This window comes from Eschrichtius robustus, chromosome 12, assembly GCF_028021215.1.
Source record: "Eschrichtius robustus isolate mEscRob2 chromosome 12, mEscRob2.pri, whole genome shotgun sequence".
NCBI classification, from domain to species: Eukaryota; Metazoa; Chordata; class Mammalia; order Artiodactyla; family Eschrichtiidae; genus Eschrichtius; species Eschrichtius robustus.
Genome location: NC_090835.1, coordinates 41,015,021 through 41,029,235, shown reverse-complemented (window position 1 = coordinate 41,029,235; position 14,215 = coordinate 41,015,021). Strand labels below are relative to the sequence as shown.

Here is a 14,215-nt window from a genome sequence, read left to right as displayed (position 1 = left end):
TAATACCTTATGAAAATGTGTTGTCTACATTCTCCTACTATAACCACGTATGTTGAGTTTAAAATACTTCAGGGTCTCCATGAAAAGCCTCGGCTGTCATGTACTGGGATGCCTTCAGTACCACTCCAGTGGGCAGAGAGTTGAGCTGTGGAAGGGGCAGGGTGGGTTTTTGTATTTGCATTCCTCAATATCTGTCTTTGTATTTTACTTTGCCCACAGATTGGGGACCACAAATTCAGTGCTCACAGGATCGTCTTAGCAGCCTCAATCCCGTATTTCCACGCTATGTTTACAAATGACATGATGGAGTGCAAGCAGGATGAGATTGTAATGCAAGGAATGGACCCAAGGTACTAAATTCCTCCATCAGGTTTCACAACCTGCTTTCTAGGTGCAGTTTCAGCCTTGTGTTTGGTGCCCTTTGAGGGCCTTCCAGCAGGACCCAGTATCTAGCACAGCTCCACACGCATAGTAGGTGACCAGTAAACAAGCTAGAACCTCAGCCAGTGGCCTGAGACAGGGTTAAAATAAGGAGAGTTTTGATGTGTTTTTACTCAATGAGAGTAACACGTCTCAGGAACTAGAGTCCAAGATACGTTTTTAAAACTAGGACTGGGCACAAAGTTGGTGGTATATTATTCTCTTCACTTTTCTGTGCTAGCCTTTTGAGCTGGCAGACTAGTCTTTCAAATAAGTGTCTTCATTCATTACCCTTCCCATCAGTCCAGAACAGTGTTGTCCACTGTTGTCCAGCTTTCTCCCTTGATGGAGATGTTCTGTTTGTCCTCTCCAAATTGGTAGCCACTAACACATGTAGCTGTTGAGCACTTGAAATGTGACTAGTGGGACTGAGGGACTGAATTTTAAATATTATTTAATTTTAATTCATTTAAATTTAATTTCAGGGGAATTCCCTGGCAGTCCAGTGGTTAGGACTCCATGCTTTCACTGCCGAGGGCCTGGATTCAATCCCTGGTTGGAGAACTAAGATCCTGCAAGCTGCGCAGTGTGGCCAAAAAATAAATAAATAAATAAATAATACATAATAATAAATTTAGTTTTAAATAGCCATGTGTGTCTACTGGCTGTTAATGGGATGACGCAGGTCGAGAAGGTAGCAGAAATCATGGTTATTTGATGGGTGAGAAAACTGAAGCCCGGGACTTCCCTGGTGGAGCAGTGGTTAAGAATCCGCCTGCCAATGCAGGGGACACGGGTTTGAGCCCTGGTCCGGGAAGGTCCCACGTGCCACAGAGCAACTAAGCCCGTGCACCACAACTACTGAGCCTGCACTCTAGAGCCCACGAGCCACAAGTGCTGAGCCCACGAGCCACAACTGCTGAGCCCGCGTGCCACAACTACTGAAACCCGTGCGCTCTAGGGCCCATGCTCCACAACAAGAGAAACCACCACAATGAGAAGCCCGCGCATCGCAACGAAGAGTAGCCGCCACTCGCTGCAACTAGAAAAAGCCTACGTGCAGTAATGAAGACCCATTGCAGCGAAAAAAATAAATAAGTAAAATTAAAAAAAGAAGAAAACTGAAGTCCAAGGAGGTCAAGCCCAGAGTTTATCCCATCTAAACGTCTTTCAGTGTCCCAGAAAGCCCTCCATAACGGAATCATTGGCCCCAAATGTCAGTAGTGCTGAGGTTGAGAAATTCTGCCCTAGATGAATTTTAGGGTCAGGAGGCAGTACTATAAACCCTGAAATTGCATCATTTATGCACTGACTTAAAGTTATCCTTACATCTAGACCCTCTTTACAGAAATACTTTCGTGACTTCTGTATGAAGACTTTATATAAACATATTCCACATTATGCCTTTTTGGGCCTTGAAAGGAAAAAGGCATATTTATATGACTTAAAAGATTTTACTGCAAGTCTGTGAACTGAGGCTGTGTGTTTATAACCTAGGCTACATCCAAGGGTCCACTGTGCACCTACTATGTACCTGGCATTGTTCTGGGGTCTGGGCATGCAGCAGCAAACAGGACACGCAAGATGATTCTGGTTGGGAGAGAGACAATAAATAAACCAATGACTCCAAAATGTTAGCCAGTAAGCTGTCATTTGTTGCCTAACGTCTTAATCTCCCCGTGGTGAAAACTTGAAGGAAAGGAGCTAGGAAACTGTATGGTACCTTCTGGATGATTGAAGGTGATTTGCTCCAGTACATGGAGAGGATCTGTATACCCACTGCAAGGGTGCAATGTCAGGCCAGCTACTTGTAATGAAAGACGTAGAAGTGTGTCTATATCCAAGGGCAGTTGTACACTCTCATCTCTGAGGTCTGTGTCTGACAGAGCCATGCTAATCACCATGCACCGTCCAAGTGCTTCATTTAACAGATAGACTGAGCACCTGTGATCTGTGCTGCTGTAGGTACTGAGGTATAGCAGAGGAAACAGAAAGCACCTCTTATTATTCCAACTTTCTAGTAGTGGCGATCTGGCAGTAGACAAATACATACTGATATGGCTGGGAAGTGAAAGTGATTTGAGGAAAGTAAAGCAGAGTAAAGGCTAGCGAATGATGGTGAGGGTCTGTGCTATTTCAGGGTGATCAGGAAAGCCCTCTGTGATGAGGTGATATTTGAGCCAAGACCTTAGTTGAAGTGAGGGAGCAAGACATCTGGGGGAGGAGCCCTTCAAACAGAGGGAGTAGCCAGTGCAAAAGCCCTGAAGTGAGAGTGTGTTCAGCATATTGGAATAGAGTGAGGGGGAAAGAGTGGAAGGTGATGAGGTCAGAGAGATGGAAAGGGGCCAGACCACATACAGCCCTATAGACAGAATTTGGATTTCATTCTTGGTGTGAATTGGAAGGCAGAAAAAAATGTTGGAAACCTCAGGCTGGAAACTTATCCCAAAGAAATAATCCAAAAATGTTACTTATAATAGCTATTATGCTTACCAATAAAGGAAATAAATTATAGCACATTTACATGTTGGGTTACTGTATAGCAGCCATTGAAAATGTCGAACGTGGGGAGTTCCCTGGCGATCTAGTGGTTAGGACTCAGCGTTCCCACTGCCATGGCCCACGTTCAATCCCCAGTCGGGGGGAACTGAGATCCCACAAACCGCGCAGCACGGCCAAAGGAAAAAAAAAAAGTTGAACATGAAGTCAGTGTAGAAACATGGGAAAGGACTTCATAAGTATTACATGATTATATCCATACAACTTAAGCATGCAGGCAAATAGGAAATGAAAATTAATCTAGAAAAATGACTACAGTTGACTCAGTAGAGAGATTCTGGGTCACTGCTTTGTCTTTTCAGAACCTTCTATAATAAAATCATTTGGGCAGTAAAGACAACCTAAGAAGTAGAATGATAGCTATGGTGAAGTAATTATTCCATTCAGGTAGATTCTCAAAGGGCATGGGCTAAATGTATTTGAGAGCGGGGCCCATCCGTTCCTCAGGTAACAATGTCAGCTTACTTAGGGCCTGAGTATCCTGTGGGCTGAGCACCATCTCTGAAGAGCATCTTTCCTCTTTCCTCTAGCGCCCTGGAAGCTCTGATCAACTTTGCCTACAACGGCCACCTTGCCATTGACCAGCAAAACGTCCAGTCGTTGCTGATGGGGGCGAGTTTCCTGCAGCTGCAGAGCATCAAAGACGCCTGCTGCACATTCCTCCGAGAACGGTGAGGTGATGTGATGGGCCTGGCCTGTGTTGGGGAGCAGACCATTTCATTTCTGGGATCCCCTGCCAGTTTGCTGAGTCTTTGGGGGCATGGAGAGTCTCACGAAGGGAGTGAGCTGGGAAGATAACTCTGCGGAAATGACCTTTCTTGAAATCAGTATCAAGCAGTACCCAGTTCTTTGGGGTGAACCTTTCAGGAACATGATTTATGGAGCCTTGCCTGCACTCTCCCTTGGTCTGACATGTACCTCTTTTGGTCCTCTCTCTCAAATCTAACCAGCCACCGCCTGATATATTCAGTGCTCCCTAACTGTTCACAGCTGTCTTCCTCTCTGTTTAGATCCTTCCCCCTCCTTGAATTTCTTGGCCTTCCTTTTTCCTTCTGCTCTGCAAGAGCCCACCCAAATTTCACCTCCTGGAATTCTCTGTCCCCTTCAGTCCCCTGGGAGCAATCATTATATGCTCCTTTAGAGTAAGGACCATGGATTATACCCCTACCTATGTCCAGCACTTGGCCATGACCTTTTGAGTACTGAGCAGATAAGAAGGCTCTTCCTCCCCCTCAAGAGGCAGAGCTCTTAGTCACAAGATAAAAGCCGCCTTTAACCACTAGAGGCTTGGGGGTGAGGGTTAGTGCTGGGCTACACACAGGCAGGGAGAAACCAGAACAGTGCCCCTCTGTCTGTGGTCTCTGCAAGGCCTGGCTCCACCTGAACTCCTCTGATCACAAGGCCCCTGGCCTGAAGACCAGCATTCCTCTGGCTCAGACCTGGCCTCCTGAACCTCATCCCCTCTTAGAGCCGACCTCTCCCTCCTCCATTTCTGTTCCACCAGCCCAACTCACTTAGCAGCTCTGTGGACCCTGCCTGCGGTCCACATCCTGCTTGTGCGGTGCTCACGGGCATCAGTGAGCACTGCTGTGTGTGCAGATGGTCTTAACGACCGTGGTAATGATGCTAACACGCAGGGGCACTCTGTGCTGGTTTCATTGGGAGGTAGGTGGTCCTGTTCGGGTTTTGCAGCTGGAGACCACGTAGTGAGTGCAGCCCCAGAGCCTGGCTTGACCTGCTCTAGGATGCCTTCTGGGTCAGGCTAGAGAGCTGCGTGTGATGGGCTGTAGGGCACACTGTCTGTCCTACTCATTTGTGAGCTTAAGGACACACACTGGACTTGGTTCACCTCTGTATTCCCACAGAATTTGGAGAATGACTAAGTAAGGCCCTGTGGAAAGGATGAAGTTGGCCATTCTCACAAGGGGACAACAGCTCCACCTAGGGGCTTTTGAGTTCCTCACTGTCAACACTGGATCCAGGCTCTATTATAAAGTAGTGTCATGTAAAAGATGCTTAGAAAAGTGATTTTTAGACCAGTGCAGTTTTTACATGCACCAGTGACATATTAGGAAAAGGTACTTTAAGCACGAAGCCTGATGTTTTGAGTCTGTCCTTGACATTTTTCTGTTCAGCACTGGGAGCCCCCTTCTGAAGCCTAAACTCAAACCTTATTCCTGTTTTTATTCTCTGCCACAGGCCCCAGAGGTTTGGCCTTTCTGTTTTCTTTTCAATAGCTACCATCACTGCCTATGTTCCTGGGGGTGGTTCTCCCTGAGCCTGGCTGCAGAGTGTGATGGAGTCTCCCAGCTGCCCCCTTCCTGTGTGTTCTTGAAGACAAGCATGTGGGCCCTTCAGTTTCAAGGTTTGATTACTAAAGACTTGAGGGAAACCATCCTGAGCGGTAGTGAAAAGGACAGGGCATGACTGAGCATAGAAAAGCTGCAAAGCCGTCAGAGTTCTTAGAGCAGTAGTTCCTGAGGCCACTTTGCCTGTTAGAGATTCAGCCTGCTGATTTTTTTATTTTTTTCCCATGAGGTTGGGGTTGATTTTTTTCTGTGGCTCCTTTTCCGGCCTTCAGATGAATGGACCTCCTTGTTTTTAGGTGAAGATGGGAGGTGTGTATTTTCCAAAATTCTTCTCTCAGAACTGGATCAGAACATCAGATGCATCAATGAACCAAGCCAATAACTTATTTAATTCAAGTCACTGCTTCCTGCCTCCGATAAAGCATTACATCTTATCATGGTCAAGCTGTGTCAGCAAGGAACGAGGTTGTGAAGTGGCTGTTGACAGATATGGGTCTCTGTCTGCCCTTTGGGTTATTGTCCCTCTTGTCTTCCTTCTTCTCCTGAATGCTCCCCTCTCCTGCATGGCAGCTCTCCCTCCTTTTTCCCCACCAGTTGGCTTACAGACAGGCTCCCCACATCCTACCCTCTTAGATGTGAAAGCCCACTTCGGTGGAAAGTGTGTTTTGTGCTCAATTATTCCAAGCCAGTCAAAGACAACCAAAGGTGAGGCGCAGGAATCCTAACCTGGGAGGGAAAGGAGGGAAATGTGTGCCAGTCGGCAAAGTGAATCATCCTTTCCCGCGTCTTTGGACTCTATCCAGTTCCCTGTCCGTGGCATTTGAACCCTCCTCTTGACTTGACGTCAGAGCAGTAGGGATGAGTGAAGCACATGCTGTAGAGGCCCACGGAGGGTCTCTCCTCGTATCTGATCTGCCATGCGTGCTTTTAACCAGTCTCAACCAGGAGAAAGGCTAACGTTACTTGACAGATGACTGAGCTGACATTCTGACCCTGAGTCCCATATTTCTCCCTGGCCATGCTGCTTGCCCAGGGGTGCTCAATGCTTATGTTTCCTTGGCCTTTGGAAATGGCCTAGGTTTCCAAAGCAATGGACAGAGCAAGTTTAGGCTGGAACGAAAAAAACAGCTATGCAGAATTTAGACTAGTCATAAAGCCAGGCTCCTGAGATGCTCTGCCCTTTCAGTCCCTGACGGGTCTGCTACCGGGGGTGGGCAATGGTGAATATTGATTAGTAAGTATAGCTTACTGTAACCCTTAATATGGGGGAGGGGGGGAAGAGAAAGCATTCTCACAAAGAAGAGTAAACCTGGGCAATTTTAATCTAATATGTATCATCTCCCACCACAAGATTGTCAGTCACAAAATCAAAATAAGAAAAGCCATATCCCCCATGGTCCACTGCTGTCACCAAGATTTTGGAACCACATTGGGCTCATTTGGAATTTTATCAGGTGTAATAGTAGTAAGAAAAACAACCATAATAAAAATTAAACCAGAAGCTAACTTCATACCAAGCACCATGTCGGATGCATTTCCTACATTCCTACTTAGTCATGGCCACAGCCCTCGGAGGTGAGTAGCTGTTGTCATCACCCTTTTCTAGGTGAGGCTATTACTGACACTTGAGGAGCCTAAGGAATCCACCCAAGTTGCCCATTGTGGCAGGGTCAGAATTTACCCTGGGTTTCCCTGGCCCTGATGAGTGCAGGTCTGTCTCGGGACTGTGGGAATGTGCACAAAAGGCCAGAGTTCAATCTCAGCACCATCACTTGCTTGTAGAGGGACGATGAGCACATTTCTTAGTTTCTCTGAGCCTCAGTTTTCCACCTAAAAATGAGAGCAATTACTATTGTGGAGTGTTGTTTCAAAGATCCTGGAGAATGTGTCTAGAAGCCCTGGCAAAGTACTTGACTCACTGATGGTGCCAAATAAGTGATAGCTGCCGCTGTTTTCTGAACAGTCAGGCCCATAGAGCCTCTTTTTGTTTAAAAAAAAAAAAGGAAAGAAAAAAGTGTAAGGGTCCTGATATTAAAGAAGTCATATCTCCATGTGGTTTAAACTCTCATTCTACATCTTCAGGGCCTTCCCGGTGACCAGAGGTGGACATTCAATCAAGAATGTCAACCACTGAAAGAAAGCAAAGTTTTCCAGTATGTGCTCTATTCTTCTCTCCTGAGAGCTGCTTCCCAGGACTTCCCAGAGAGCTCACTCCATATAGACACACGGAGCGCTAGGCCCAAGAGGCAGGCTCCTTTGAGGATAATCTGCCTTTTTTTTTTTTTTTTTTTTTTTTTGGGCAGCGTTGGGTCTTCGTTGCTGCACGCAGGCTTTCTCTATTTGCGGCGAGCAGGGGCTACTCTTCGTTGCGGTGTGCGGGCTTCTCATTGTGGTGGCTTCTCTTGTTGAGGAGCACGGGCTCTAGGCGTGCGGGCTTCAATAGTCGTGGCGCGTGGGCTTCAGTAGTTCTGGCTTGCGGGCTGTAGAGTGCAGGCTTAGTAGTGTGGCGCACGGGCTTAGCTGCTCTGCGGCATGTGGGATCTTCCCGGACCAGGGCTTGAACCCGTGTCCCCTGCTTTGGCAGGCGGATTCTTAACCACTGCGCCACCAGGAAAGCCCCTGCCTTATTTTTATACCTTTACAAGTTGAGTCCCAGAGAAGCTCACCTGATGTCACACAGGGGGTTTCCACTAAAGCTGAGGGCAGAGCTTGTTTTTTTTTTTTTCCATTCTGTAACTCTGCCCAGAACCAACTTGAGAATGATCAAAGATAACATTCTTCCTCTAACTTTTTTCTTTTTATCTTCTCTTATGCCAAAAGGCTTCACCCCAAAAACTGCCTGGGTGTACGCCAGTTTGCTGAGACCATGATGTGTGCCGTGCTATACGACGCGGCCAACAGCTTCATCCACCAGCACTTTGTGGAGGTGTCCATGTCGGAAGAGTTCCTGGCCCTGCCCCTGGAAGACGTGCTTGAACTGGTGTCTCGGGATGAGCTGAATGTGAAATCAGAGGAGCAGGTCTGTAGAGCAGTCCAGAGGTGACATGGGGGCTGCTGCTCTTTCTAACCTTTGTTTTCTGTTTTACTTTTTTCAAAATGTAGATCATGGTGTGTGTGCAGCTGTTGTTTATTATGGGTTTGCTTTATCATACCATATGCATTTTTCATGAAAACTTTTTACATATTTTAGTGTCTAAATAATATTCAGCTGATTTTTATCAACGCTGTGACCCTCATTCTTCAATGTTCAGGTTATTTCCAAAATTTACTATTAGAAATAATGTTTCTGTGAACCGGAAATGAGCATAGATAACTTTCTGAAAGAGTCTTACTCTAAAGGAGAGTAGAGCGTGGGGGCAGTTGCTGGGGGGGAATATGAAGTCAAGAGGGTTTTGTTTTTTTTAAGATGAGAGAAATTACAGTACAGTTGGACTGCTGATGGGAATTTTTCGGAAGAGAGGGAAGAATTGGTAATGTAGGAGAAAAGGGAGGATGGTGTCCTGGGGTAAGTGAGAAGAGACAGAGTGTAGGGCACGGGGTGTGTGTTTGAGAGGAGCTTAGGCTGTTCACATCCACGGCCACAAGAGGGAGAAGGAGAGCACATGCCCAGCGCAGGGGGAGGATGGGTGGGAAGGGAGATGCTGGGAGTTTTTATTCACACTCTCTTCTTGTTTGTTTCTGTGTTCTCAGCTGAGAGTGAGGATGAGGGAGGAATGTTAGACGTTTGAGGAGAGATGAAAAGGTATGAACCAGTCCTCTAGGAAAGGGGGAGAGTAAATGGACGAAGCTCGGGAAATGGAGAGGGCTGGATAGGAAGCAGGGCCAGATGAGATTTTCAGTCACAAGTTCAATATGAGCTGGTCAGCCCTGTTGTGTGTTTTCTATCAGCTGCATATACTGGTGCAGGGTAGGGGGTGAATTGGATATAAGGAGCTGGACTTCACCAGGGTACAGATTTTTTTCCAGGTAAGTATGATTAAGAGAGATAGGAGACTAACATGGGAATAATGACCCTTGGAATCCATGTCGGGTGAGAGAAAAGTGAGGAAATAGGCTACCGGGGACCTGAGAGGGAGCCATGCCCAAGGCTAAGTGGAGTTGGTTGCATGGAAGAGGAAGTGAAGCTATTGGCAAGGTGAGGTGTGGGTGATCACAGGGTCCTCTGAGGACAAAGAAGACATCTTCTTGGAGCGGTCAGGGAAGGATTAAATGAGAGCATAGGGTGTTAGTAGCCGGAGAGGAGTGAAGGACATCCTTTCTGTTCAACAAAAGTGTGGTGCAAGTTGTCTTAAGAGGACAGTGAGTCAATGTTTCTTTGAGCAGAGGGTGACGAGGGCTGGGCAGTGAAGGGCGTCAGATGTGGGGGGAATTGGACCTGGCCCTGCAGGCACCCAGAGCACCACTGCGGCAAGGCCTCTGCTCATCTGGTCAGTTGGTCATGAGTCCTGGCCTATCATGAAGCTATCCCTCGGCAGAAGGAGCCCCAGGCTCCAGGAGGCAAGCCGTTGGGATGTTAGTCCCAACTCAGCTCATTTCCTTAACGTCTGAAGAGTCCTCACACCTCCATATTAGTGACCGTTAGAAAAGTGAACTCTGGGCTCAGCAGTGAGGGCCCTGAGATTTGGAGGAAAGAGCCCCATCCCAAGAGCAAGGGGTTCTGTCCCTGGCTCTTCTGCTAGGTAATATGACCCAGGGCAGCTCACATCTATTGCAGTGATACATTCTACAAGGGCTGTGGGGCTTTAGAGGGAGATAGCCTTGTGACCAGAGCCATTAGGGAAGCCTCCTTGGAGAACACGGATCTGGATCCAGGCCTTAAAAGAAATGGGAATGGGTTTAGATGGAAAGGAAGAGATGGGGACATTCGAGGTGAAGGGGACAGCCGGCCTGGCTAGAGAAGAGGGTGCAGGAGCAGTGGGAGGGAAGGTCAACAGCACTTTGTTACAGTACAGGAAGGAAGAAGGAAGCTTTGACAGATTTTTGTTAGGAAGTCATAATGAAAGCCAGGAAGGTGTTGCGGTAACCTAGGCTTGCCTTTCAAGAGAGTGGACTGAATGGGGTAGCTGGGGACGTGGAGAGAAAACAGTGGATTCAGGAGACAAGTAGGAAGAAAGACTGGTGGGCCCAGTATAGGGAGCAGAGCGCTTGAGATTGGGGGGTACAGGGGTGTGGCCTCTGGGTGGAGGAGTTGCCGCCAGAGCTTCCCCTCTCTGTTGTGGCAGGTCTTTGAGGCCGTGTTGGCCTGGGTCAGATACGACCGGGAGCAGAGGGGACCCTGCCTGCCTGAGCTGCTGTCCAATATCCGCCTGCCCCTCTGCCGGCCTCAGTTCCTGTCAGACCGAGTGCAGCAGGATGACCTGGTGCGTTGCTGCCACAAATGCAGGTGAGCAGAGGTGGGCCTGCACAAGAATGATGCCGAGGGTCTGGACGGAGAAGAGAACTTGGCCACTTAGCTCGGGGGAGGAAGGATTTGGAGTGGTTGTTCTTAATTCACAGCACACAGATTGATCTGCCTTCTGTCTAGAACCTGGAAGAGCCCGAGTCTCTCACCTTGGGCAAAGAAATGTGCCGCATAGGAGCAGCAAGGCAAAAGGGGCTTCCTCCCCTAAGTTATTTGAGGATTTTCTAGCATCTCCTTCCATTGAGCTGTTTATGGACCTACAGGCGTCTATACTGCCTGCCCGGACCCTGTCCACACCAGCAGCTGACTTATTGGTGACTTCCTGAGGCTCCTCATCCTCTTCAGTAAACATTAGTCAGTGTGCTGGCCTCAGGTGGGTCTGCCCAGCTACAGTGATGGGCAGGGGTGGGACATGTTTAGCAGCATGCAAAACTGTTACCCAGAGTAAATCAAAAACAACAGGGTGCAGCAGAGCCACCAAAACAGCCCAGGAGACGGCAGCCCTGTAGAAGGATTGTTATAAAAGTAGAGCAACAGAGGAAAATATGCATCTTCCTTCAAACTGCTCCTTATATTCACAGCTGGTTCAGGAAGAAGTCAGTGGCGTGGTCCACGCAGCGTGAAAGTGTGTGTGTCAGGGAGGGGTGGAGGTGTGTCTGGAGGTAGCTGAGACCCTGTGATGAGCAGTCTCAAGGGTGCTGTTGGGGAGTTTGAGCTTTGTTCCGTAGGCAGTGGGTAGTTATCGAAGGGTCTTAGAAAACCAGCTTGGACCCCGGTGTGGAGGCTGGAATGGAGGGGTGGGGCTGGAGGCAGGGAGATCTCTCAGGAGCAGTTGGCTTCTGCTGCCACAGTCCAGGTGAGATGGTTAATTGCTGGGTGTGCGCCATAGGGATGGAAAGGAAGAGCTGGGTCTGAGTGGCAACAGGATGCAAGCAGCTTGTTGAACCTCCCCAAGGCTAGCTATTTTAGGGAACACCCTGTATTTCTTCTATTAAACTAACAGAGGTGGGCTCTGCTCATCTTGCCCCTCCAATGCTGAGCATGTCCCAATAGCTGTGTATAGTTTCCCCTGGACTCACCTGGGTTCTTTGAGACCAAACCTTCCAGAAGGCTTCTCCTCCCATGTTTCCCCTGCAGTTGTGGTTGGGGGAGCCAGGCTCAGACCTACAAATGTGGGCCAAGTGGAGAGAATACCTCCTGTCCTTGCATCTTGCACTTTATTCCAGGGACCTGGTAGATGAAGCAAAGGACTATCACCTCATGCCGGAGCGCCGGCCCCACCTGCCAGCTTTCAGAACTCGGCCTCGCTGCTGCACGTCCATCGCTGGGCTCATCTATGCCGTGGGGGGCCTCAACTCAGCAGGTATCTTGCAGCTCCCCTTTGTAGAGCCCTGTCTTGGATGCCGTGGTTGAAGAAGCACCAAACAATCTAGCCTGGCCCTCTGCTTCCTCCCCCTTGCATGTCACCACCTTTATCCCTCTTGATTTTATATAATTGTTCTGCAGTTAGCACATGTCAGATATTAATACCATTGAAGCAGAATATCAGCGCAAAACGGACCTTTAGAAACCCTGGAGGCCTGGCCCCCTTCCTTCACAATGGGGAAATCGAGGCCCAGAGAACTTTAGCTATGTTCACACAAGTCTTTTGGCTGAGCAAGGACTAGAACTCAGGTCCTGGTTCCTGAGCCCGCACTCTTCCCCTAATATCACATCATCTATGGGATTTACTCAGCTTTGGATAGGATATAATCAGAGACCTAATTCTGTTACCAGGCTAATCACATTCGGTCATGTGGATCTCTGGGCTTAGACTGTGAGAGTGTCACCATAAGAAGGAAGATTCTCCAAATACGCATGGTCTGCACTATCAATACTTTTTACTCTTCACCTCTTACCTCCAGTGAAACCCACATGCCTTGTAGTCCATGTGTTATTGGCAGTTCCTGTATCATACAGTCAAGTTTTCAGGAAACCTCCATGGGGCACCCGCACTCCTGCCCACCCCAGGCACCACTGCAGGGTGGTAGCGATCTAGGAGAGGGCAGTGGAGACACCTGAATCCTTGCAGTGCAGTGGCACAGGGAGTCGTCACCTCGGATGTGAAGGCCAGGCCTTTTCCAAGCTTGTGGGAGGTGGGGAGCTGGTGGGCAGTCCTGGGCAGTTTCGTTTTTAATTGAAAGTTAATGGGAGGTGGGTACTGGCCTCTGCTACTTGTTAACCATATGACCTGGAAAAGGTAAGTCCTCAACTAGTAAACGCTAGAGCGTGGCAGGTGCTGAGTGTCCCAAAGCAGAATAAAACAGGGAAGGGGTTATTTTATTTGATCTTAAAAAACTGATGAAAATGGTAGGGTTGGAGTTATTATTCCTTGCTACTGTGACTACTGTTTATTGAGCACTTGGTATATTCTAGAACTATGCTAGGTGTTTTACATATTATATCATTTAATCCTCATGGGAACTCTGCTATGGAGATTATTTCACATGTGAGAACAGAAGATGGGGATACAAAGCAGCTTGCCCAGGGTCACCGCTAGGAAGTGAGAGTCACATTGGAGGCCATCTCATGCTCTGTGTCGGGGAAATAGTGGATCCATTTGCCTTCACCTTTGCCTTTAAGCAGGTGAAGAACCTCCTTGCAACTTAAAACTGCCTTCTCTAGAAAGTAAATAAATGCCTCCTGTCTGATTCTGATTTTCCTTAAAGAATTAAGTTTGAGGTTATCATGGCTGCAGTTTCTTAGTGGGCCCTCCTGGCTTGAGTAATTCTGCGGGAAGAGCTGATAGGACGAAATTGAACATTCCATATAATCATTGTGCAACAGCTGTGATCTAAACGAGCGGTCTCATTTGTTTTAATTTGAGTAGCAAATTTTTATGCAGGTGATTCCCTGAATGTGGTGGAAGTGTTCGACCCCATCGCCAATCGCTGGGAGAAGTGCCGTCCCATGACCACAGCCCGCAGCCGTGTCGGTGTGGCCGTGGTGAACGGACTCCTCTATGCCATCGGGGGGTATGACGGCCAGCTGCGGCTGAGCACTGTGGAGGTCTACAACCCAGAGACGGACACGTGGACCCGAGTGGGGAGCATGAATAGCAAGAGAAGGTATTGTGGGAGCCGGTCTGTACGTCCTGAGCATACACACCAGGCATCTGGGGGACACCATGCTAGACAAGCAGAGCACATTATAAAGCAGACGCTAGCTTCAGCCTGGGGATCCCCTGCAGCCAGGCCAGCCACTGCCCGTACCTCCTGGAAGCCAGCCCCCATCTGCTTAAAAGTAAAACCCCTGCCTTGTCCTTTGAGGAACTTGGGGAGACAAGACAGGGAAGACAGGGACATGTGGAAGTTTTATTTTTTTTTTTATTTTTTATTTTTTTTTAATTTTTAGATTTGTTTATTCATTTATTTAATTTTTGGCTGCGTCGGGTCTTCGTTGCTGCGCGCAGGTTTTCCTCTAGTTGTGGCGAGCGGGGGCTGCTCTTCGTTGCGGTGCGTGGGCTTCTCATTGCGGTGGCTTCTCT

The 14,215-nt window shown here is 48.2% G+C and overlaps 1 protein-coding gene across 4 annotated transcripts in view; it reads left to right on the top strand.

Moving 5' to 3' along the window:
• The window catches only part of KLHL18 (kelch like family member 18), a 54,038-nt gene that overhangs the window by 30,116 nt on the left and 9,707 nt on the right, over positions 1–14,215 (top strand). For 2 of the 4 annotated variants that reach the window (XM_068559502.1, XM_068559499.1), the window contains exons 2-7: positions 220–350; positions 3,510–3,650; positions 8,109–8,307; positions 10,511–10,671; positions 11,916–12,052; positions 13,559–13,796. In XM_068559502.1, coding sequence (XP_068415603.1) covers positions 220–350; positions 3,510–3,650; positions 8,109–8,307; positions 10,511–10,671; positions 11,916–12,052; positions 13,559–13,796 — 1,007 coding nt within the window. The remainder of the gene's footprint in view (positions 1–219; positions 351–3,509; positions 3,651–8,108; positions 8,308–10,510; positions 10,672–11,915; positions 12,053–13,558; positions 13,797–14,215) is intronic. The other 2 variants (XM_068559503.1, XM_068559501.1) reach the window with 2 other exon arrangements.